The sequence below is a fragment of the Microtus oregoni genome, unplaced genomic scaffold, assembly GCF_018167655.1.
Source record: "Microtus oregoni isolate MIOR12 unplaced genomic scaffold, Mior012 000152F_000, whole genome shotgun sequence".
Lineage (NCBI taxonomy): Eukaryota > Metazoa > Chordata > Mammalia > Rodentia > Cricetidae > Microtus > Microtus oregoni.
This window is the reverse complement of record NW_024544802.1, coordinates 177,214-204,481: the sequence shown is the minus strand read 5'-3', so window position 1 is coordinate 204,481 and position 27,268 is coordinate 177,214. Positions and strand designations below refer to the sequence as shown.

At 40.9% G+C, this 27,268-nt stretch overlaps 1 protein-coding gene across 5 annotated transcripts in view; it reads left to right on the top strand.

Moving 5' to 3' along the window:
• Positions 1–27,268, top strand: part of LOC121444983 (transmembrane protein 164) — a 212,387-nt gene that overhangs the window by 112,072 nt on the left and 73,047 nt on the right. For all 5 annotated transcript variants that reach the window (XM_041646950.1, XM_041646949.1, XM_041646946.1 and 2 more), the window contains one exon: positions 16,337–16,415. In XM_041646950.1, coding sequence (XP_041502884.1) covers positions 16,337–16,415 — 79 coding nt within the window. The remainder of the gene's footprint in view (positions 1–16,336; positions 16,416–27,268) is intronic.

Here is a 27,268-nt window from a genome sequence, read left to right as displayed (position 1 = left end):
TGATGTAATGGATCCCACTTATTTCACTGGGGTCCTGTTTTTACTTGGTAAAAATAGCCAGAAAAGTCCTTTTGTTTCAGATTTTTCTTTTGGGTGGCACTGTGGGTCCATCTCCTGGTCTCCTGCATGCAAGACAAGCACTCTGCAATTAGGCCATACCTTTGTCCACCAATCGTTCCAAGTGTCCTTAAAAAACAACTCAAACTATTCCATGCAGGGTTTTTTTCAGTGAAAGACCTCTTTAAAAACTAGCGTTTGGCCGGGCGGTGGTAGCGCACGCCTTTAATCCCAGCACCTGCAGAGGCAGGTGGATCTCTGTGAGTTCGAGGCCAGCCTGGTCTACAAGAGCTAGTTCCAGGACAGGAACCAGAAAAAGCTACGGAGAAACCCTGTCTCGAAAATCCAAAAACAAAAAACAAAACAAACAAACAAACAAAAAAAACTTAGCATTTGAGTGATCAGAAATGAGTGTGTTGATCTGGTTTTCCAACCCTTTTCAATCTTTTTTATAACCATGTCCTTTTCCTCAGCAGAAGTTAGGAGGACAAGTTTGTCTACAGGTTGTCCTTATTCAGAAATAGCTTTCCGTCAGTCAACAAATACCTACATTGTGTTTAGTATTGCCGTTTTCTGTGAGATAGCAGAAAGTCAACTTGACCTATTATGCCACTAATTTATCAGTGGCCTTGAGTCCTTGAAACTAAACTGAACTAAACTAAGCTAAATTTCTACATTCTAGAAATCAGCCTCTGGGGTGAGGGAGTATAAGGCTTTAACGTTCATGAAGGCAAGACATCATCCTTTGTATTTTACTGATGGTGGTGTCATTTGCTAAATGAATATGTTGGGGTGTGTGAGGCATGATCAACTCCCATATAAATAGATGATTCCCTGTCTTAGTTTGCATGGGTTGGGGGAGGGAAAGAATAAACAGTGGATGTCAAAATGTCATGTCCTTTGTAATCAAGTTTAAATGTATTCCTCTGGCCCGGGAGTGGTGTTGCACACCTTTAATCCCAGCACATGAGAGGCAGAGGCAGTCACATCTCTGTGAGTCCAAGGCCAGCCTGGTCTACAGAGTGAGTTCCAGAACAGTCAGGACTGTTATATAGAGAAACTTTGTCTCAGAAAAAACAAAAATAAAAAAAAAGGTATTCCTCTGTACCCAAAAAGGTAGTATAGGTAAATGGATAAGAATATCAAATCCCATAGTCAAATTGTCTAGTTTACCTGTTTCTTTTTGTTTATTTGTTTGTTTTTTGAGACAGGGTTTCTCTGTAGCTTTGGAACCTGTCCTAGAACTAGCTCTGTAGACCAGGCTGGCCTCGAACTCACAGAGATCTCCCTGCCTCTGCCTCCCGAGTTACCTACTGTTGCTATGAGTAACCTTGGGCCAGTTACCCAATTAATATCTCCTTTCAATTTCCTTGTATATAAAAAGGAAAATTTAAAGCTATCTGAGGGACACATCATAAGAATTAGTATGCGGAAGGTTCTCCAGCCAGTGCCCTGCAGAGTGATGCTGTCCAACAGCAGTTATTAATTGTCATTCCTGTAATTCTGACTTTTTGTAGTTGTTTTGAGTGCTAGTCACATTACTATTCTAATGAATACATTTCCCTGGCAGCTGCCTTCTATTCCTTTGTGAACTTGCTCTAGTTTCTACACTTCCCATTCAGAGATTAAGAGATTTTATTTTTCGAAGTGTACATTGAACACTTCTACACCCAAATATCCTTAGGGAGTTTTATGAAACTACAAATTGCTGGGTTCTATCCAAAGAAGATTATTTTTGGTGCCAATCTTATAGAGATAAAAATTGTACACACTATGTTGCTTGAGACAGGATCTACTGGGAGTATAAATTTATCAACTGTTAGTGTTGATGGAAAATCTGGGAACAGCTTTGAAACCTGGGAGGAGACAGAATGGGAGAAAGAACTCCAAGAGAAGTAGAAAGAGAAGTGAACAGCGTCTAATCATGCCAGGATATAGTCAAGTACCTTTCACGTCTTGTGGCTTGAAGGGAGGTGTTTGATGTTTGCCTTTAATTGATGGAGAAAGTGGTGGACTTGGCTGAAGCTTATAGCAAGGCTTATATGGTGAATTAAGAAAGATGTTGAAGGTAGCAAGACGAGGAGGCCTGCCTCCCATTTTCAGGCCTGCCTATAAAACGTCCCCCATCCCCAGAAATGGGTCCTCCAGAGGGTTGTAGATTAACTAGATTCCCAACTTGGTAACTGAGGGATAGAGGGCAGGCTGAGTGCCCTTGAACTGTTACAGCAAGACCGAGAGCCTTTGATTTAGTGCTTATAGACTGGCCTTATCTCTAGCCACTTGATGCTGAAGTCCTTTGAAGTCAGTAAATAGGGAAGGTGGGGGAGGGTACCACAGATGGCCTGGGCTATTGAGGAAGTGGGGGTTAACTTTATGTGGATGAAATGGTCAGGGTCGAATCTGCAATCTGAGGCAGGACGGAATGATGTCTGGGCTGGTGAGTGGGTAGAAAGGCCCTCTTTGAGCCCCTTGCCACTCTACTAAGCATCAGGTCCAGCCTTGGGCAGGTCACTCTGGATGTGTCATTTGGCCTCTACAGAAACAGTCTGATTGACCTTTGCCTTGCCCTCGGTTCCTCTGGAGACCTTTTAAACTGTCTCTGAGCTTAGCTTTTCCTTTGGGTTCTGCAGAGAGAAACAAGTACTGACTTTCTCTCCTTGAGTGAGAAATCAATGCGTTCCTGGCTAGTCTTCCAAGACCTGATGTACCTTCTTGTGAACCCTGAAAGTGGCCTTGTAGATTGCATCACAGCGTGCAAAAGTTTGAAAAAGTGTGAAACCTAGAGTTGTGTGGTGACATTTCATTTGTACTTTAATAAATAAAGCTTGCCTGAAGATCAGAGAGTAAAATAGCCCCACTGGTCAGCCTTACAGACCAGGCAGTGGTGACACACACCTTTAATCCCAGTAGCTACACTAGTTTGCCGCAGAAACCAGGTTTAATCCCAACCCTAGAGAGGATTATAAAATGGGAGGAGACAGCTCTCACACACAGTCTCATTCTGAGATTCCTGGAGGCAGGAACGCCATTTCGCACTGAGGTAGAGGTAAGAGCCAGTGGCTGGCTGTTTTGTTTTTCTGACCTTCACGTTGAGCCCCAGTATCTGTCTCTTAGTTTTTATTAATCGTGCTTCAGAGCTGGTGAATTTCAGAACCTCTGTGTCCACCTCTGTCGGCAGTGCCCATCTCATAGTAGCCAGGTAGAGCCCGGCATGAGTCTCACAGGTAACCCTAGCTCTATTCTATCAGTAGAGTGGCATAAAGAATGGAGGAGACCACAGTGGTGGAAGTCATGGGTTCTGAAGTTAGATGTCTTGAGTTAAAATCCCAACTCAGCCATTTAACAAGCTTTAAAACAATGAACAGGCTAGTTAAACAAACCTCTGTTCCTCTCTCTTTTAAATAGATATTGGTACACACAGTTGGGGTCATCAAATTTGCAATCGTGGCTTTCTAGCATCTTTGCCATTCATTCCTGCCTGTTTTGTTTTTGTTTTGCTTTTGCATGTGTTTGTTTATGGGCAACATAGTTCCTGTAAGCCTAGCATAAGAACTAACCCATGTGCTAGCCTTCCACTCCTGCTGCCTCTGGCCTTAACCGCCCCCAAGAGAAAACAACTGGCCTGAGTTACAGTTATTATTTCTTTGCTTGTCTTTTAAAAAAGTTCCATTGGAAAGTTTTTTATTTTTCTTTACAAGTCAGAAGTAGTGGACACACATAGCAGAAGCGATACTTGCTGGACATGACAGGGCTCTTGGACACATCAGCTCATGGCCGCTCAGTGACTGCATACCCAATTCCTACACAAGATCAAGCGTCCAAAATCACAGGGCAGATGGAAGAAGGCCTCATGAAGCCTCACCCAATAGCTGAGAAGCTATTCGCAGTTGATGGCTGTTGAGCGGAGGAAAGTCTATTTTCTTCAGGGATGTGGCAACTGAAGGTTGCCAATGCTCCAGCTGATGGGCCTTTATCATGCACATACAGACAGCACTAAGTTTACTCAGAGGGTTTCCAAAAAGAGAGCAAATGAAATTGGGAGAGAAAAGTGGTCAGAAGTGGAGGAAGAATTGGAGTCCAGGGGATAGGGAGTGGCACTGATCAGTACATACTATATCCGTGTGTACAATTTCCCCAAAAATTGTTTTATCTCTCAGGTGTGCAGATATGTCTATAAACATGAGTATGCAGTTATAGATTCCTAAACAAGATGTTATTTAGTTTTAGTTGTTTACTGGCCTTTATGAAGATGGTATCGTGTGTGTGTCATTTTCTAGGACTTTCATGTTCTACCCAAGAGTATGTTAGCATGATTCATGCCTATAACTATACACTTTTCATTGTGACCTCCCCTCACATAAGTTGACCAGTGTCCTTCTCTGATCTACCTGGAATAGCCGTTTGGTTTCTAGTAGTTGACTAAACTCACTCCATGCTGCAAGTTGTCCATGGTGGAGCTAGTTTCTGTGGCAGCAGAAACGTGGGGCAGCTGTCACCTTGCATGCAGTCCAGAAGCAGAGGACATTGAGCACTGTTCTCAGCTCAGGGAACTTTTGCCTTCTTATTCAGACTAGAATACTGGTGTATGCGATATCTTCAACATCTGAGGTAGCTCTTCCCTCTTCAGTCAAACCTCTTAGAAATACACATGGAGGTAGCCTAGTGCTGTTCTCAACCTGTGCACAGGTCAGAAGCATCGGACAACACTCATTTCTGGTGGTCTTAGGAACTGAGACACCGCTCAGTAGCAAAATTATAGTTATGAAGTAGCAATGAAATAATTTTATGGTTGAGGGTCACCACAGCATGAGGAATTTTATTGAAGGGTCGCCACATTAGAAAGAGTCACATCATTGAGAACCAGAGGCCCAGGGATATGCTTTCTAGGTCATTTTAAGTCTTGCCAGGTTGAAGATGAAGATTGGCCACCACAGTTGGCCAGGGTATTAACTTGCTAGGACTTCTGTAATAAGGACTGTACCACACACTGGGTAAATGGGTATTCCTTACTGGTCCAACATCAAGAGATCAGTGGATAATATTCATCTTGGGTCCCCTCTTTCATTCCTTGATGTCTTCCATGTTTTTCTATGTGTCCTAATCTTTTCCAACTTAGAGGATATTGGTGGTCTATTGAATTAGGACCTAATGGTAACTAGAACCCACCTGTATGATCTATTTAAAGACTCTGTCTCTAGGTATGGTCACATAACTAAGTATTGGGGTTATGACTTTAACACTCGAAATTTGGGGAGATAGTGAAATCCATCAGAGTTAGGAAGTATTGATCATTATCATTATGTTCTTTCTCCTCATCATTAAAACTCAGGGAAATACCTCGGATTTTGTGATGATATATTCCCTAGGAGCTCTGCATTGTAGTTGCTGTTCTTACTGCTGTGATTATTGTCATTTTCACTCAGCATCCTATGCCATCAAGGCTTCTTGCTTCACCCTTCCTTTCAGATGTGACTTCAGGACCCAGCAACTAGAGTAGCATTTGGTCATTTCCCATGAGGACAGGTAACAGCTCCAAAGTCAGTGAGAGGTGGAAGATCTGGAACTAAGAGAGTTCATTTTCACCTTGGTTAAAATAAAGAGCTAAATGAATCCTGCAGAGTACTTCATGGCTCAAAGAGCTGAAACTGGCACTCCATATAGTTCTATGGGCCTGTCCAAACAAAGTAGGCAGGTCTGGGCAACTATGCTTTTTACACCATGAAATACGCTCGCCCAAATTGCTGTGTCACCAGAGCAAGTAGCGTCTTTGCTAAGCTCAAAATATCTCCCTTGACACTAGGAAGCTTAGCAGCCATTTGGCAAGTACTGGTGTGTTCCTATTTGCTGAGATTCAGAGAACAAAGGAGGAAGTCAGGGGTGGTGCTGGGGGGAAAGACCAGCGTGCTGCCCTTACTCACTCATTTCACCTTATAATGTCAGCAAAGGGAATGAGGCGGATCACAGTGTGCCTGCTTGGGTTGTGGGTACCTTACCTCAAAAGATATTTGTGAGTAGAGTCATTAGGAGAGATAAAAATTGCCATGGATCTTGGGGATCTACCCTTACTATTTTTCTGTGTATGTGTGTGGTGGAGACCAATTCCCAAGGCCTGAAGTGACCTTAGCAAACCCTCTACTACTGAAGTTCATCCATGGGTCTGGAAGTGATTTTTTAAGCATGTTCAGATACTCAGAGGGAAAGAACTAAAAAAGTAATAGCACATATGAACTCTAACCATCATTAGTAGCTTAATCCATTTTCTTGACTAAACGTCCTCTGACACACATAAAGACAATAATGTTTAAGTTGAGTGTGGTGGCACATGCCTTTAACCCAGTGGTTCTCAACCTTTCCAGTGCTCCAGGCCTTTAATACAGTTCCTCATGTCGTGGTGACCCCTCCAACCATAAAATGATTTAATTGCTGCTTCTTAACAGTAATCTTGCTACTGTTACGAATTGTAATGTAATTGTAATATATGACTCTAAAGTGTCATGACCCACAGGTTGAGAACCCCTGATGCTTTAATCCCATCACTCAGAAAGTAGAGGCATATGGATCTTTGGAATTTCAAGGCCAGCATGGTCTACATAGCAAATTTCATGAGAACCAGTACTGAATGTGTGCTTAACCAGTTTCAGATTGACAAATATTTGTGTTTTCTCTTATATGTGGTTGTTGCATTTTATATAATAGTATAAAGTATAAGACACAGAAAAGTATAAAAAATATCTAGGAGAAAAAGGGGACAAATGGGAAGGGGATAGGAAGAAAAGGGCAGGGGAAGAATATGCTTAAGATTCTGTAGGTAGACGCTCAAAAATTAAAAATAACTACAAAATAGAAGCACTCTCTATACCCTGTTCTTCCTTTTTCTTCTAACAGTGATGGCATTCATGTGGGGCTTGCTTTTTCATGTCTGACTTACTTCATTTAAGCATCAACTGGATTGTTTCAAATGACAGGCCTTCATTATTAGTTTTGATTCTTTCAGTTTCATACGTGTATGCAATGAGATATGAAATTCAATCATAGATACCCTCCCATCTCTCCCAACTCCCTGTGGATCTCCTCCCCTATGTCTGCCTCCCAATTTCATGTCCTTGTCTTTATTTGTAAAATAAGAGTCTACTAAATCCATTTAGTGCTACCCATATGTACATCCACTAAAGTATGGGCAGCCTGTCAGTAGCCACATCTCTAAAGAATAATAACTCTTCCTTCCTCAGTAGCTAATAACTGCTACTAGTTTCTCAGTAAGGGGTGGGTTCCGATGAGTCTGAATGCTATTTATTGTACATCTATACTGTATTTTCTTTATTTAAAGGAAATTTATTTCATTTATGTACGTGTGTGTATCTTTGTGTGTATGTTCCATGTCATGTGGATGCCCGTGAAGGCTAGAAGAGTGTATTGGGTCCCCAGGAGCTAGAGTTACAGTTGTTTGTGAGCTGCCCAAACATGGACACTAGGAACTGAGCTTAGGTCCTATTAAAAGAGCAGCAGGTGCTCTTAACTGCTGAGCTATCTCTCCAGCTCCAATATATGATATTTTCTTTATCTTTACATCTGTTGATGGACACGTAGGTGGACTCCATACCTTGACTATTGGTAATGCTGCTGCAGTCAACAGCAGAGTGCAGAAACAGCATATACTGAGAAAATTCCTTTCCTGCTAAAGAGGCAGCTGCTGATAATAGTGTGAAGTATTCCTCTGTTGACATTTGGGCAGCTTTAAAATAGTTTAGTTGTGCAATTAGTACTGGGCTACTTTTAATTTGCTAATAAATTTGCCTCTAAAAGTATATAAAATCTAAAGTCAAGTTATCTTCATTTCCCCTATTCAATTTGGTAAATTGTAGTCCAGTCTTTGTTCTATGCAAAAGATGTATAAAAACTTTTCATTTTTTGTCCTATAAAAAAGATCACATTTTATAAAAAATGAAATTGTTTTCTTTCACCTAGAAATGGTTAATGCCTTCTTTAAAAACGGTGGTGGCATAGTTCATCTTCCAGAGTATTTCCTGGTGAAAATCTCATTGATGGACAGTTAAACTGATCTCTCCTTTTTGTATTTACTTTCCAAATTTTGGATTGCTTCTAAAATTTTCTTTGGGACCTGGAGAGCTGACTCAGAAGTTAAGAACACTTCCGGATCTTGCAGAAGGCCAGGGCTCAGTGTCCAGTATTCACATGGCACCCACAACCATATGCAACTCCAGTCCCAAGGCAACTGATGCCCTCTTCTGGCCTCCACGGGCAGCAGGAGCTCACCTTATGCTCTTACATCTATGGAGGCAGATACTCATACACATGAAATAAAAGGAAATAAAAACTTCTTGGTAACTTAGATATGCCAGAATCTAAGTTATCATAACTTTCCATTATTTTTGGTGGTAGTGGTTTTTTAGGATGGGTTCTCTGTGTAACAGTCTTGGCTATTTTGAAACTCCCTTTGTGGAACAAGCTGACCTTGAATTCACAGGGACACATCCACCTGCCTCTGCCTCCCTATTCCTAGGAATAAAGGCATGTGCCACCATATCCGGCTACCATAAATTATAAATTTCTAGGAGGGAGACAAGCAAGTGAAAATGAATGACCATTTAAAGCTTTTGATAACATTGACAAATTGTTCTCCTAAATGAATTTTATTTCTCTCTTTCTTCCCCCCACCACGCAATTTTTGCAATATTGGTTCATGACGGTATATGTCATTTAAATTGAAAAGAATCCCCAACATTTTAGTAAACAGCTATTGAAACATTGACAAGCTGAACTAGTAGCAGCATCAAGTACTTTCTCCCTCCTGCTAGAGCAGTGCTTACCACTCTCCCACATTCACTTTCTAAGTGTATCCTGTCTCCAAACTTGCTGAATGTTAGAGACAAATTTATGCTCATTTGGTCTGTCAGCCTGCAGCTGGAAGAATAAGGAAATCCTCTTGCATAACCATAGTAGCTTTATCATGTTCCAGAAAATCATCAATAATTCTATAATTCTAGTTAAATTTGTATTCAAATTTGCCCAATTATCTCTCCAAATTTACATAACTTCTTTTTAAAAACCAAGGTCTAGGGCTGCAGGAAATGGCTCAGTGGCTAAGAGTGCTTGCTATGGGAGCATGAGCGATTGGGCTCGGATCTCCAGTACCCAAGTTACCAGCCAGGTGTGCATGGATGTGGTGGTGGTGGTGGTGGAGAGACAGGGGAATTGCTGTGGGCTGCTGCTTGCTGTCTAGCTGAATTGAAGCAAAAACAAAGTAACAGCAAAATTCCGGTGCGCTCCATGTTCAGTCAGAGGCTGCCTCAAGGGAATAGGGTGAATAGCCGTAGAAAAAGACTCCTAAATTCCTTTCCTAGTCTCTGCAAATATCCACTTGTGTGTGTGCATATGTGCTTTCTCTCTCTCTCTCTCTCTCTCCCTTTCTCTCTCCTTTTCTCTCCCCTCTCTCCTTCTCCACTACTCCCCCTTTCTCGGTCTAGTCAGATTTTAAGTATTGGTTTGGTTATTCTATTTCTTTAACTTTTATTGACTTTTATTGATTTACTTAATTAGTCTAAGAACGCTCACCCCCTTCATGGTATGGCTTTGTATAGTTACCTTATAGAATAGTCCATATTCCTGATGTTTTGTGTTTCCATAATATTAATGTTCCCTGAATGTATTGTGGCTTATTTAACTAGCTCTTGACTGATGGTTATCTAGGTTGTAGGCCATCCTCTTGTGACTCCTCTAACAGGCAGAACTTGATTCAAAGAAATTTGTGGTCTCAATTTGCTAGTTAAAGTCTGTGATTAGTTAGTGAAGATGAACTGTTCCAAAGCCAAAAGTTGCTGGAAGGAACAATGCCAAGAGCAATTGTACCTCTGGGCTGTATCCTTTCCCATTTAAAAGGATGTGGATTGCCAGACCTAATGGTACACACCTTTGATCCCAGCTCTCAGGAGGCAGAGGGAAGCAGATCTCTGTGAGTTCAAAGCCAGCTTGGTCTACATAGTGAGTTTACAGTACAGCCATAGATATCCACAGAGAAACTGTCTCAAAAAACAAAAAATGAGGGAGGGTGGTAGGATACAGATTAAGTTTTGGAACATCCTGACATCAGATATGAACTATTTTATGATAAAATAATTTATTGTTATCTGTTCTTCTGTGTGGTGGTGGGGGGTATGTGTGTATGGGTGTGTATGTATGTGAGGGGGTGTCAGAGGGCAGTCTTCAGGAGTTGGTTCTGTTCTTGACCCATGGGATCTGAGGATTGAAGTCTTGTCATCAGACTTGGACAGCAAGCATTTTTACCTGCCGAGCTATCTTGCCAGCCCTACACACAACTCCTTTAGTGATACCAAGTCTCCTGTAATATGGTATCAACAGTTTCTCCAACACAAAGCATGTACCCTACCTGCATACAGTTATTCTTATCCCAACCTTTCTTTCTTTATCTCTGGGGAGCCTAAGGCTCACCTTTACTCTGTGTTTTGAGCCCTGTCCTCTGTCTAGTACTTTCTGCCCTTGCTGTTTGCACTTCTCTCGATCTACTTCCAGTCTATAAATGCATTTAGCCTTTTCCAGTGTTAACAGTTATGCCTCTGTATCGCCACTGCCTCTTAGCTAGAGCTTCCATCTCCCCATCATGTCTTCTTGAAAGAGGGTGGAGTCTGCAAAGTGGAGGGCATAAGGTGTTACTTTGGAGTGCTTGAAGAACCTGGTATGAGTTCTGTGCATTTCACAATTTCATCCAGCATATGTGTGTTTACACCCATTTTGTAACCTAGGTACACTTGTCTCATTTGCATCTCTTCTCACCTTCTCCAGCTCTCTTGCAGTTCAGACCCACATTCCACCTGACTTCGGAGTAGCTCTGCTAGGTAAGGCAAGTGCATCACCCAAGCAGTGAAGAGCCTGCAATGAGGGGAGGGGGAGCAGCTGTCCCTTGAGAGGCCCATGAGGACATCAGCGTCTTCATGGAGCTACTGAAGTTTTTTAGAATAAGAAAGTGTTGGGCTGTGATGAAAAATAGAGGGGATGGTGTTAATGATGACCAGAGGGACCCAGAATATAGAGGAGGACTTCAAAAAGTGAGAAATGAGACAGAGGAGGGGACGGACAGAGACATAGGGAAGTTAGAACTCCGGTTTTTCCTGATCACCCAGTGTCTTGGCCACCTTTTGGTGATTGTAGTAGAAACAAGGATGGAGGGTCCAGTGGGCTCCGTCTCCATAGCAAAAACTATGATCAGGTTTGTGAGATGGAAGGAAGCAAATTGTGGCCCTTGTTCTAGACACGGATTTGATAATTTTCCCATCTGATTTCCTTTTATGCTAAAAATCATCTTGACTTGGAAGTGAGGGAAAAAAAGTTAATGATCTGTTTTGCTCATAACCTTTGTGTTGTTTTTCACTTTGACTTGCATCAGCATAGGGAGGCTGTGGCTGTAGCCCCAGGGAGGGAGGCTGTGGCTGTAGCCCCAGGGAGGGAGGCTGCTGTGACTGTAGCCCCAGGTAGGGAGGCTGTGGCTGTCACCCCAGGGAGGGAGGCTGTGGCTGTAGCCCCAGGGAGGGAGGCTGTGGCTGTCACCCCAGGGAGGGAGGCTGTGGCTGTAGCCCCAGGGAGGGAGGCTGTGGCTGTAGCCCCAGGTAGGGAGGCTGTGGCTGTAGCCCCAGGGAGGGAGGCTGTGGCTGTAGCCCCAGGGAGGGAGGCTGTGGCTGTCGCCTCAGGGAGGGAGGCTGTGGCTGTAGCCCCAGGGAGGGAGGCTGTGGCTGTAGCCCCAGGGAGGGAGGCTGTGGCTGTAGCCCCAGGGAGGGAGGCTGTGGCTGTAGCCCCAGGGAGGGAGGCTGTGGCTGTAGCCCCAGGGAGGGAGGCTGTGGCTGTAGCCCCAGGGAGGGAGGCTGTGGCTGTAGCCCCAGGGAGGGAGGCTGTGGCTGTTGCCCCAGGATGTTTGCTGTGGAAAAAAAGCCATTAAATTTTTCTTATCTGTCAAATGTGTCTAGCCATTTCCTCCTTTAACAACTGCATTGGAAATTTGCACTAATTAAATGTTACAATAATGCAGAAAACTTTATTTAACACATCACACAGTGCTTAATAGAAGTGCTTAGTAAGTATAATTTGCTATTAAGTGGTAAAGGCTGGATTTTCAGCTGCCATTTGGCTCCCTTCTTTTTTGTTGTAGTTGTGAGCTTTGGATTGGTTTTTGCTCCCTTATTCCTACTGTTAGTGTGATGGCTCTACAGCTCTCAGTTCTCTTGTCCCTTTCTCTCCGTTCTCTCACATTGCCACCGTTGTGTCTTCCCCCTGCCTATTCCTTGTGATTTGGCCTCTGTTCTTATTTCAGCTTTCTTTGTGGCATCATATTGTAGGGAACTCTCAAATGGGAGTGAGACACCCCTCATTGCATGCATTTGAATAGGTGGGAACAGGGTCTTGGGTACTCCAGATGAGGTCTGGTAAAGAGGCTCAGGAAACCATTACAGGCAAAGATTAGCCACTCTGACGTGTGTGGGAGTGACATCGGGCAGAGCAGACTATGAAGGTGGTAATCATTTGAACAGGAAGGGGCTGGGCCACATAAAATTGTAGAGAGACAAGTAGAGACATGTTCTAGTTCCATGACAGCACCCATCTTTGCTATCACTGTTACCACTCTGGTTGAGAACAGTGGCCTTCTGCATCAGCGCCTTCTGTGGGACAGACTTTTGGAGGGGGTACTGAGCAGGGCAGAGTAGAGTTCTTCAGCCATAGATGTGTCTACCATAGATTCTGCATGCACAGATTCACTGACTGGATTGCATGTATTGGAAACACAAGTCTATGCTAAACAAGTTCAGACTTTTGTTGTTATTCCCTGCTCAGCACAGTATGAGGGCTCTCTTTTTTTCAGCATTGACATTTACATTAGGGATTATAAGTCATCTATATATAATTTAACAGGGATATCTAGCCTTTTGACATTGTGACATGAAATTGCCATTTACACATGTGTGTGTGGCCTGCGTTCATAGTTGTCTTGGGGCCATGTGACCAGGCCTGGTCTAAAATATCTAGGCAGGTACTAGAGAGGTGGCTCAGTGGTTAAGAGCATATGCCCTGTTCTTTCAGAGGACCCAGGTTCAGTTCCCAGGACCCACATTGGGCAGCTCACAGCCAATGTAACTTTGTTTCTAGAGGCCTGGTGCCCTCCTGGCCTCTTTGGCACTGCACGTATACACTCAGGCACACACATATACACCTAAAATAAATAAATGGATTATTAATTAAAGGGGTCTGGAGAGATAGTTAAGTGGCTACGAGCACTGTTTGCTCTTCCAGAGGACTCAGGTTCAATTCCCAGAACCCACATGGAGCTCAAACCACATATAACTCCAGTTCCAGGGGATCATATGACCTCTCTGACTTCTGTGGATACTGCATGCTCATGGCACACAGACATACATGCAGGCAAACCACCCATACACATGAAGTAAAAGGAAAATTAAAAAGTGGAATAGAATCCTCCTAACCCTAAAATGTCTAGGCAGATGTTTATATACAAGGGCTGAATTACTTTTTTGCTAGGGACTTGAACATCTTCAGATTTTGGAATGTGGTAGTGGGATCTTGGAATCAACCCCCCCCCCCACACCCAAAAGAAACTGAGTAAAAACTGAATGTATACTGCCTGAGATTATCTATTTGAGGTCAGCATGCATGCATTTGAATCCTGCCTCCACAATGAGATGTAAGTTATCTTACCTTTCTGGGCCCCAGTTTCTTATCTGAAAAACAGATAGTTGAGGCAGTATAGTTAATAGTTTACAAAATGTTTCTGTCATAGTAGTTCTTGTCTCTCATGAAGCACTATATAAATTATATATCTATCTTAGAACACCATAATTCTTTCCATTTAGTTGATCCCAAGAAATTGAGTAGAGTGGTTAGGTGACTTGCCCAAAGACATAGGCATGTTGAGTAACAGAGTCAAATCTCGAACACAGACATAGCAAGCTTGAATGGCGTATCTTAAAGCCAGTGTGCTCAGCCGCCTACCAGGACATGCAGGTGGATGCTTTGCTTTCTCAGAGGGCTCTACAGGAGGCATGGGCAAATGGGTACAGGGTACAGGGTACAGGTGGGCAGCGGAATCACATGGCAATTCACAGTGACTGTTGGACACACAACCTTGATTTGGTTTTGTGTTCCATACTATGGGATAGTAGCCTGACTTCAGGCTCATTTTGGAGAGTGGTCAGTGTTAGGACTTTACCCAGAGAGTCAAACCATCCTGGGATTCCTTGTCTCGTTTTAGGTGACTTCATTGAAATAATTGTTACCCCTACCCTCCAACCCCTCATTTGCCTCTGTGCCTTAGGTTCCTTATCTATCAAAGGTGAGAGATTGAATAGCACTTTGTATAAAAATATTTGAAAAGCATAAATAATACCCCAAATTAAAACCACTATAATCATTCTTAACCATATCAATTAGATTCACATTGGAGTCTCTTAGGCTGCCATACCAGCCTTCTGCTAGTGATGCTGTGTGACAGATGGCATAACCAGCTGTGGCATGTTCTGCAGACTGGTTTGTAACCTTGTTTCGTTTTCTGGGTTTAGACATTCCTCTGTGACCATAAAGTAGTAGCTGTGTATAATCTCAGCCCCTGGGAAATTTTCCTTCAGTGTGGAATTCTGTAGTCAAGACCCATTGTCTGTGTCCAGGGTCGATAGTTGGCCCAGCTACCATTCTGGGAATGCTGCCAAGTCTTGGTTTCAGCTCCTGGCACAAGGCAACCTTGGGCTCATGTGCTTTAGTTCCTATAACTGTTTCCTCTCATTAGCACACAGACTTGATTCTGCGCTTACACTGAAGGGAGCAGGGAAGCAGCTGACACCTTCTCTGGAATTCTTGTCTCGTGGGCTTGCCTTGGTGTCTGTGTGTATTGTGTGTGGGTGTGTGTAGGTATGCGCGCCAGGGCTTGAGACTTTGCCTTGAATGAACCACCTGGCAATTTTTTTTTTCTCCAGAGTTAGTAGTCCAGCACTGAGTTTTATTTTATGTTGTCTTTTTTTTTCATTTTGGTCTTTTAAAAATTAATTCTTTGAGGATTTCATACAGCATATCCTTATATTCTTTTTCATCCTCTCAGCAGTTCTGTTTCGAGAGAGATAGGAAATGGGTGAGAGAGTGTTGGACGTGGGGAGGGCAAGGAAGGTCTTTCTGGAAAACTGTCAGAATTGGCCGCGCTCCTTAGTACTCACTCTAAAATAGGGTAAACCCTCAACAGACACCCAGGGATCCCATGGGGAAACGCATTATTCTTGGAGCTGGACTTGACCACACCTAGGGTTTCTCTTTTTTTTTTTCATTTGAATATGAGTTTCTTTCTTTTTTTTGGGGGGGGGGTTTTTTGAGACAGGGTTTCTCTGCGGCTTTGGAGCCTATCCTGGAACTAGCTCTGTAGACCAGGCTGGTCTCGAACTCACAGAGATCCGCGTGCCTCTGCCTCCCGAGTGCTGGGATTAAAGGCGTGCGCCACCAACGCCCGGCTGAATATGAGTTTCTTAAACCCTCCATTGAATGTTCTTTTCAAATGAGAAGTAAACTTTTAAATTCTCTGCCATCTGCTTTTCCAAGAGTGGAACTATAAGGTTGTTTCTTCAAATGTATTCTACAGAGTATTATTAGTATTTTAATTATATATATATATATATATATAGAGAGAGAGAGAGAGAGAGAGAGAGAGAGAGAGAGACAGAGAGAGAGAGACAGAGAGAGAGACAGAGACAGAGACAGACAGACGGGTTTTTTTGGTGGCCTTGGCTGACCTAGAACTAACTCTGTATACCAGGCTAGCCTTGATCTCACAGAGGTCCGTCTGCCTCTGCCTCCCGAGTGCTGGGATTAAAGCCGTGTGCCACCACTGCCTGGTAGAAATATGTTTTTCCTAAGGAAACACTTCAGAAAGCACCATACAAACCACTGAAGTTCGTTTTTCACCAGTGGTCTTCATGGTGCATCTCCGAGTGGATATGTTGCTACATGTGACATCCATTCAATTTGAATACACTTTTCCTGGTAGATAGTTTTCCTTGTGCCATTTCTGTAAAATACAGCTTGGAATATGCCAGATGAGATGAGAAAGTTCAATCATTTTATTCTTTTTTTTTTTTTGTATTGTGACAGGAGGTGAAAGGATGGAATGTCGCGATTGCCACCTTGTGGGTCCTGAAGGCTAAGGGTGTCTAGCAGAGTCTAATGCGCTGTCTGTTCTGAATGTCTCTCTGTCTTCTCCACACAGCTCCCCTTTGAACTGGAGATTTACTACATTCAGCATGTTATGCTCTATGTGGTCCCCATCTACCTGCTTTGGAAAGGAGGTAAGACCAGCATAGCACACGCCTCTGGACTCTCCACGCCTTTCCTTTCTCTCTGTCTGGAGGGGTTACATTCTTTTGGGTGCCTACTAAGATCTTGGGTGCTGCTTGGCTGAGTGTCTACAGCATGCTTAATGTCGGCCACCAGGCGCTGGGGCATGAAAGAGGCCTGCAAAGAGTCTGGGCACTGTTCAGAATCATCCCTAGTCTTTGAGCATGGTACCACTGACTGCCTGTCACAGAACCTCGGTGTTGGGTTCTTGGTGGTGGCCTGGGATGTGCATGGAACCTAGCACACTGTGTCATTCTTATGCTTCTGCCTCCCCCTGCGCCATTGCGCACCTCAGATTAGGAGAGAAAGAAGGTACTCCATCTTCTCAAGAAAGAGACTGCAATCTTGCTCTTTGAGTCCATCGTCTCAGAACCAGAAAAGCTATGGAAAGGGCTAAACATACACAGACTTAAGAGATTATGGGATTAAAGACGTGCACAGAATAGGAGATTAGCAGATTGAAAGACGTGCACAGAAAAGGAGATTAGGGGATTGAAGACGTGCACAGAAAAGGAGACTATGAGATTCTTGTCTGTGCACAGAATAGATTATGGGATTGAAACTGCACAGAATAGGAGATTATGGGATTGAAGACATGCACAGAATAGGAGATTAAAGGATTTAAGATGTGCACAGAATGGGAAGAGATTATGGGATTGAAACCGTGCCCAGAATAGGAGATTATGGGATTGAAGACACGCACAGAATAGGAGATTGTGGGATTGAAGACTTCACAGAATAGGAAATTAAGTGATTGAAGATGTGCACAGAATAGGGTATTATGGGATTGAAGAAAGCATAGCATATGCGATTATGGGATTGAAGAAAGCATAGCATATGTGATTATGGGATTGAAGACTACAGAGAAGAGATTAGGGAATTGAAGAAGTGCACAGAGAATATTAAGAGACTGAAGCCATGCACAGAATAGGATATTATGGGATTGAAGACGTGCACAGAATAGGAGATTATGGGATTGAACACGTGCAGGGAATATATTATGGGATTGAAGACATGCAGAGATTAGGAGATAAGGGGATTGAAAACATGCACAAAATAGGAGATTATGGGCTTAAAGACTGCAAATAATAGGAAATAATGGGATTGAAGATGTGCACAGAATAAAAGATTAGGGGATTGAAGACATGTAGAAAATAGGAAAGGATTATGGGATTGGAAATGTGCCCAGAATAAGAGATTATGGGATTCAAGACTGCACAGAATAGGAGTTTAGGAGATTGAAGGCATAATCTGTACAGAATAGGAGATTATTGGATAGAAGTACAAGGACTAGGAGATTATGGGATTGAAGAAATGCACAGAATAGGAGATTATGGAATTGAAGACGTGCACAGAATAGATTAGGAGATTGAAGACATGCACATAATAGGAGATTATGGGACTGATACATCCACAAAATAGAAGATCAGGGGATTGGAGAAGTGCACATAATAGGAGATTATGGGATTGAAGATGTGAACAGAATAGGAGATTATGGGATTAAAGACATGAAAAGAATAGATTAGAGGATTGAAGGCATGCACAGAATAAAAAATTATGGGATTGAAGGTGTTCACAGAATAAAAGATTATGGGATTGAAGACATGCACAGAATAGGAGATTATGGGATTGAAGGTGTTCACAGAATAAAAGATTATGGGATTTAAGATGTGCATAGAATAAAATATTATGGGAGTGAAGATGTGCACAGAATAGATTACAGTATTAAAGATGTGCACATAATAGGAGATTAGGGGATTGAAGACATGCATAGAAAAGGAGATTATGGGATTGAAGACTTGCACAGAATAGGAGATTATTGGATTGAAGACATACATAGAATAGATTAGGGAATTGAAGACGTACACAGAACAGGAGATTATCGGATTGAAGTCTTGCATAGAATAGGAGATTAGGGGATTGAAGACGTACACAGAAGAGAAGATTATGGGATTGAAGACTTGCATAGAATAGGAGATTAGCGGATTGAAGATGTGCACAAATTAGATTAGGGGACTGAAGACATACAAATAATAGAAGATTATGGGCTTGAAGACTGCACAGAATAGGAGATTATATGATTGAAGAAGTGCACAGAATAGATTAGGAGATTGAAGATGTGCACAGAATAGGAGATTATGGGACTAAAGATGTGCACAGAAGAGATTATGGGATTGAAGGTGTTCACAGAAGAGAAGATTATGGGATTGAAGACATGAGAGGATAGTAGATTAGGGGATTGAAGAGGTGCACAGAGTAGATTATGGGATTAAATATGTGCAGAGAATAGAGGTTTGAAGACATGCACAGAATAGATTACGGTCCTGAAATCATGCACAGAATAGATTAGGGGTTTGAAGACATGCACAGAATAAGAAATTAGGGGATTGAAGACATGCACAGAATAGGAGATTATGGGATTAAAGAGATGCACATAATCAGAGACTAGGTGATTGAAGGCATGAACATAATAAAAGATTATGGGATTGAAGAAGTGGACAAAATAGGAGATTAGGGGATCAAAGATGTGCACAGCATAGATCAGAGGATTGAAGACATGCACAGAATAGGAGATTATGGGACTGATGTATTGAACAGAATAGGATATTAGGAGATTGAAGGCATGCTCAGACTATGAGATTAGGGGATTGAAGATGTGTGCATAATGGGAGAATATGGGATTGAAGATATGCACAGAATAAATATTATGGGACTGAAGGCGTGCACAGAATAGGAGATTATGGGTTTGAAGTTGTGCTCAGAGTAGCAGTTTGTCAGATTGAAGATGTACACACAATAGGAGATTTGGGGATTGAAAACGTGCACAAAATAGAAGATTAGGTGATTGAAGACATGCACAGAAGAGGAGATTAGGGGATTCAAGACATGTACTTAATAGATTATGGGAATTGAAGACATGCACAGAATAAATTATTATGAAATAGCAGACATGCACAGAATAAGAAATTAGGGGATTGAATATGTGCACAGAATAGATTACAGGATTGAAGGCATGCACAGAATATGAGATTATGGGATTGAAAACGTGCACAGAATAGTAGATTAGGTGATTGAAGACATGAACAGGAGATTATGGTATTGAAGGCATACACAGAATGGATATTAAGGGATTGAAGACGTGCACACAATAGGAAATAAGGTGACTGAAGACTTTCACAGAATAGTAGGAGATTATGGGATTAAAGACACGCACATAATAGATTATGGGATTGAAGAATTGCACAGATTAGGAGATTAGGGGATTGAAGACAAACACAGATTAGATTAGGGGAATTAAGTCCTGCAAAGAATAGGAGATTATGGGCTTGAAGTCTGCAAAGAATAAGAGATTATGCGATTGCAGACGTGCACAGAATAGGAGATTAGGGGCTCGAAGAAGTGCACAAGATAAGAGGTTATGGGATTGAAGATGTGCACGGAATAGGAAATTATGGGATTAAAGGTGTTCACAGAAGAGCAGATTATGGGATTGAAGACATGCAAAGATAGGAGGTTAGGGAATTGAAGAGATACTCAGAATAGGAGATTAGGGCATTGAAGACGTGCACAAAATTGATTATGTGAATGAATATGTGCACAGAATAGATTAGGGGTTTTAAGACATGACTAGAATAGGAGATTATGGGATTGAAGATGTGCACAGAATAGGAGATTAAAAGATTGAAAACATGCACAGAATAGGAGATTATGGGATTGATGTATTGAACAGAATAGAAGATTGGAAGATTGTAGACGTGCACTAAATTGGAGATTAGGGGATTGAAGACGTATACATAATAGGAGATTATGGGATTGAAGATGGGCACAGAATAAAATATTACAGGACTGAAGACATGCACATAATAGGAAATTAGAGGATTGAATATGTGTACAGTATAGATTAGAGGAGTGAAGATATGTACATAATAGGAGATTATGGGAATGAAAACATGCACAGAATAGGAGATTAGGGGATTAAAGACATACAAAGAATATATTATTGAAGATGTGCACAGAATATGAGGAGATTATGGGATTGAAATTGTGTACAGAATAGGAGAGTTGAAGATTGAAATGTACAGAGAATAGGGAATTTAAGACGTGCAGAGAATAGGATATTATGGGATTGAAGACATATACAGAATAGGTGTTTAGTGAATTAAAGACTTGCACAAAATAGGAGATAATGGGATCAAAGATGTGCACAGAATATAAGTTTATGGGATTGAAGCTGTGCACAGAAGAGATTAGAGGATTGAAGACGTACACAGAATAGGAGATTATGGGATTAAAAATGTGAGCACCATATTAGATTAGGAAATTGAAGATGTGTGCATAATAGGACATAATGCGATTGGGACTGCACTGAATAGGAGATTATGGGATTGAAGACATACATAGAATAGGAGACTAGGGGATTGATGTTGTACACATATTAAAAGATTATGGGATTGAAGATGTGCACAGAGTAGGAGATGATGGGATTCAAGACATGCACAGTATAAGAAATTATGGGATTGAAAACGTGCACAGAAGAGAAGACTAAGGGATTGAAGGCGTGAACAGAATAGAAGATTATAAAATTGAAGACTTTCACATATAGGAGATTATGGGATTGAAGATGTGGACAGAATAATAGATTAGGGGATTTAAGATGTGCACAGAATAGGAAAAGATTATGTGATTGAAAAGGCATACAAAATAGGAGATTAGGTGATTGAAGATGTGTACAAAATAGGAGATTATGGGTAGAGAATGCACAGAATAGGAGATTATGTAATTGAAGATTGCACAGATTAGATTAGGGGATATAAGGCATGAACAGAATAAAAGATTATGGGATTGAAGACATGCACAGAATAGGAGATTAGCAGATTTAAGATGTGCACAAAATATGAGATTATGGGATTGTGAACATGCACAGAATAGGAGATAATGAGATTGAAGATGTACACAGAATAGATTAGGGGATTGAAGAAGTGCACATAAAAACGGGTTATGGGATTGAACACATGCACAGAATTGGAGATTATGTTATTGAACCTGTGCACAGAATAGGAGATTAGGGGATTGAAGGCATGCACAGAATAGGAGGAGATTAGGGGATTGAAGATGTCCACAGACTAGGAGATTATGGTATTGAAGATGTCTCACTGAATAGGAGGTTATTGGATTGAAACTGCACTGCATAGGATATTATAGCATTGAAAACATGCACACGACAGGAGATTTGAAGATTGAAGACCTGCACAAAATACGAGATTATTTGATTGAAAATGTGCAAAGAATATGAGATTATGGGATTGAATACGTATACATATTATGAGATTATGGGATTGAAGGTGTGCGCACAATATGATATTATGTGATTGAAGACGTGTTCAGAATATGAGGTTATGGGATTGAAGGCATGCACAGAATAGCAGATTATGGGATAAAGACATGCACACAATAGTTAATTGGGATTGAAAGCATGCTCAGAATAAGAGATTAGAAGAATGAAGTCATACACAGAATAGGAAGAGATTATGGGATTCAAATGAGCACAGAACAGGAGGTATGGGATTCAAGACATGCACAGAATAGAAGATTGTGTGATTGAATATGTGCACAAAATCAAAGATTTTAGGATTGTAGCCATGCACAAAATAGGAGACTATGGGATTTAAGATGTGCATAGAATAGGAGTTTATGGGATTGTAGACATACACAGAATAGGAGATTATGGGATTCAGACTTCACAGAATAGATTATGGCATTGAAAACGTGCACAGGGGAGGAGTTTAGAAGATTGTGGATGTGCACAAAATACGAGATTATGTGATTGAGGACATGCACAGAATATGAAATTAAAGGCGTGCACAGAGTAGGAAATTATGAGATCGAAGTCATGCACAAAATAGGAAATTAGGGGATTGAAATTGTGCACAGAATAGAAGATTAGGAGAATTTAGACATGCAAGGAATTGGAGATAATGGGATTGAAGTTGTGCACAGAATTGGAGATTAGGGATTGAAGACGTGCACAAAATTGGAGATTAGGGATTGAAGACGTGCACAGAATAGGAGATTAGGGGATTGAAGGCATACACAGAATAGGAGGAGATTAGGGGATTGAAGACATCCACAGACTAGGAGATTAGTGTATTGAAGATGTGCACATAATAGGAGGTTATTGGATTGAAAGTGCATTGAACAGGAGATTATGGGATTGAAGAGATGCACAGAATAGGAGACTAGAGGATTGAAGTTATACACAAATTAAAAGATTATGTGATTGAAGACGTGCACAGAATAGGAGATGATGGGATTCAAGACATGCACAGTATAGGAAATTATGGGATTGAAGATGTGAACAGAATAGAAGATTATGGGATTGAAGACATTCACATATAGGAGATTATGGGATTGAAGATGTGGACAGAATAATAGATTAGGGGATTTAAGATGTGCACAGATTAGAGGATTGAATATGTGCACAGAATAGGAGATTAGGGGATTGAAGACGTGCACAGATTAGATTAGGGGACTGAAGACATACAAAGAATACGAGATCATTTGATTGAAAATGTGCAAGGAATATGAGATGATGGGATTTAAGACCTGTATAGATTACGAGATTATGGGATTGGAGACATGTACAGAATAGGAGATTTTTTGATTAAAGATGTGCACAGAGTAGATTAGAGGGTTGAAGACGTGCACAGAATAAGAGATTAGAGGATTGAAGACATGCACAGATTGGATTAGGGGACTGAAGACGTGCAAAGAATATGAGATAACGGGTTTAAGACTGCACAGAATAGGACATTAAGCGATTGAAGATGTGAACATGAAAAGGGATTAGGGGATTGAAGACTTGCACAAAATAGATTTTGGGATTGACGACATGCACAGAGTAGGAGATTATGGAATTGAAGGAATTCACAGAAGAGATTATGGGATTGAAGACCTGCAAGGATAGGCTATTAGGGGGTTGAAGAGGTGCACAAAATAGATTAGAGGAGTGAAGACGTGCACAGAATAGGAGATAATGGGATTGAAGACATGTGCAGAATAGGAAATTGGGGGATTGAAGACGTTCACAGAATAGATTAGATGATTGAAAATGTGCATAGATCATGAGGAAATTATGGGATTGAAAACGTGCACAGTTTAGGAGATTAGAAGATTGAAGTCCTGCACAGAATAAGAGATTATGGGATTGAAGACATGCAAAGAATAGGAGATTAGGAGATTGAAGACATGCACAGAATAGGAGATTATGTGATTGAAGTCATGCACACAAAAAAGGATATTCTGGGATTGGAGATATGCACAGAATACAAGATTGTTGGATTGAAGATGTCAACAGAATAGGAGGTTATGGGATTGAAGGTGTGCTCAGAATAGCAGATTATGTCATTGAAGATGTACTCACAATAAATCAGGGGATTTAAAACATGCACAACAGGCGATTATGGGATTGGAGTTGGCACAGAATAGGAAATTAGGAGATTGAAGGCATGTTCAGAATAGGTGGTTATTGGATTGGAAATGCACAGAATAAGAAATTATGGGATTCAAGACATGCACAGAATAGGAGATTATGGAATTCAAGACGTGCACAGAATAGAGTATGTGATTGAATATGCACAGACTAGGAGATTTTAGGATTGAAGACATGCACAGATTAAGAGATTAGGGTATTTAAGACGTGCACAGAATAGTAGGAGATTATGTGATTGAAAACATGAATAGAATATGAGATTAGGTAATTGAAGACATGTACATCATAGGAGATTATGGGTTGAGAGTGCACAGAATAGGATATTTTGGGATTGAAGACGTGCACATAATAGGAGATTATGTGATTGAAGACATGCACAGAATTGGAGATTAGGGTATTGAATGTGTGTAAGAATTAAAGATTATGGGATTGAGGAATTGCACAGAATTGAATATTATGGGACTGAAGACGTGCACAGAATATATTAGAGTATTGGAGATGTGCACAGAATAGGAGATTATGGGATTGGAGATGTGCACATAATAGGAGGAGATAATGTGATTGAAAACGAGCACAGAATAGGAGATTAGGTTATGGGATAAAAGACGTACACAGTATAGAGGATTAGCAGATATAAGATGCACACAGAATAAGATATTATGGGATTAAAGGCATGCACAGAATAGTACATTATGGTATTGAAGACAGGCACAGAATAGAAGATTATGGGCTTGAAAATTGCACAGAATAGAAAATTATGGGATTGAATAAGGAACAGAATAGGAAATTGGGAGATTGAAGACGTGCCCAGAATAGGAGATTAGGGGATTGAAGACATGCACAAAACATAAGATTATGAGATCGAAGATATGCACAGAGTAGGAGATTATGGGATCAAAGATGTGCATAGAATAAGAGGTTATTGGATTGAAGACATGCATAGAATAGATTATTGGATGGAAGTCGTGCACAGAATAAGAGATTATTGGATTGAAGACGTGCACAGAATAAGAGTTTATTGGATTGAAGATGTGCATGGAATAGGAGATTAGGGGATTGAAGACTTGCACAGAATAGGAGATTATGAGATCAAAGATGTGCATAGAGTAGGAGATTATGGGATTAAAGACGTGGGCAGAATAGATTATTGGATTGAAGACGTGCACAGAATAGGAGGAGATTATGGGATTGAAAATGTGAACATCACCTTTTGTTAGGAAATTGAAGATGTGTACATAATAGGACACAATGGGATTGGGACTGCACAGAGTAGGAGATCATGATATTGAAAACACCACAGAATAGGAGAGTTTTGATTGAAGACATGCACAGAATAGAAGATTAAGGTATTGAAGACATGCACATAATAGGAGGTTATTAGATTAAAACTGCACCGAATAGGTGATTATGGCATTGAAAACATGCACATAATAGGAGATGAGAAGATTAAAGACATGCACAGAATACAAGATTATTGGATTGAAGGCATGCACAAAGTAGCAGATTATGGGATTGAAGTCGTGCAAAGAATAGGAAATTAGAGGATTAAAAGCATGCACACAATAGGAGGTTAGGAGAATGAAGACATGCACACACTAAGAAATCATTGGATTGAACTTGCATAGAATAAGTGATTAGGAGATTGAAGATGTGCACATAATAGGAGTTTATGAGATCGAAGACATGTACAGTGTAGGAGATAATGGGATTGAAAAGGTGCACAGAATAGGAGATCTTTGGATTGAGGACATGCACAGAATAGTAGATTTTGGGGTTGAAGAAGTGCACAGAATAGGAGATTAGGGGATTTAAGTTATGTACAGAATAGGAGATTAGGGGATTGATGTCTTGGAAAGAATAGGAGATTATGGGATTGAAGACATGTACAGAATAGGTTTTAAGGGAATTAGAGAATTTCACAGAGTATGGGATTATGTAATAGAAGTCATACACAGAATACAAGATTATGGGATTGAAGCTGTGCACAGTAGAAGAGATTAGGGGTTTGAAGATGGGCACAGAATAGGAGATTATGGGATTGAAAATGTGAACCACATATTATATTAGTTAATTGAATATGTGTACATAATAGGACGAAATGGGACTGCTACTGAACAGAATAGAAGATCATGGTATTGAAGATGTGCACAGAATATGAGATTATGGGATTTAAGTTATGCACAGAATAAGAAATTAGGGAATGGAAAGTGTGCACAGAATAGGAAATTCTTGGATTGAACACATGCACAGAATACAAAATTGGGATTGAAATCTTGCACAGAATAGGAGATTAGGAAAATAAAATATTATGGGATTAAAGACATGCACATCATAGCAGATTATGGGATTGAAGATGTGTACAGAATACATGATTCTGAGATTGAAGACATGCACAGAATACAAAATTAGGGGATTGAAAGCTTGCACAGAATAGGAGTTTAGGAGAATGAAGACATGCAAAGAATAGGAGGCGATTATGGGATTGAAAATGTTCACAGAATAGGAGGTTAAGAAAATGAAGACATGCACATAATAGAAAATATGTGGTTCAAGACATGCACAGAATAAATTAGGGGATTGAAGGAGTGCACACAATGAAAGATTATGGGATTGAAGATGGGCAGAGAACAGGAGATTATGGGATTGAAGATGTGCATAGATTAGGAGATAATTATGTGGTTGAAGTGAGCACAGTTAGGAAATTATGGGATCGAAGACATTCACATAATAGGAGGAGATTATGGGATTGAAGACATGCACAGAATAGGAGATTATGGGATTGAAGACATGCACATAGTAGGAGCATATGAGATTCAAACTGAACAGAATAGATTGTGAGATTTAAAAGGTACACAGAATAGGATAGAAGATTGAGGACATGCACAAAATATGAGATTATGGAATTGAAGACATGCACAGAATAGGAGAGTCTGGGATTGAAGGCACGCACAGAATAGGCGATTATGGGATTGAAAACATGCACAGAAAACGAGATTATGTGATTGGTGGCGTGCACAGAATAGCAATTTATGGGATTGAAGTTGTGCACAGAATAAGAAACTCGGGAATTGAAAGTATGCATAGAATAGATTAGGAGAATGAAGATGTGCACAGAATAGGAGGAGATTATGAAATTGAAAACATGCTCAGAATAGGAAATTAAGAAATTGAAGACATGTACATAATAGGAGATAATGGGTTATGAGTGCAAACAATAGGAGATTAGGGGATTGATGATGTGCACATAATAGGAGATTTTGTGATTCAAGATGTGCACACAATAGGGGATTGAAGGCATGTACAAAATAAGAAATT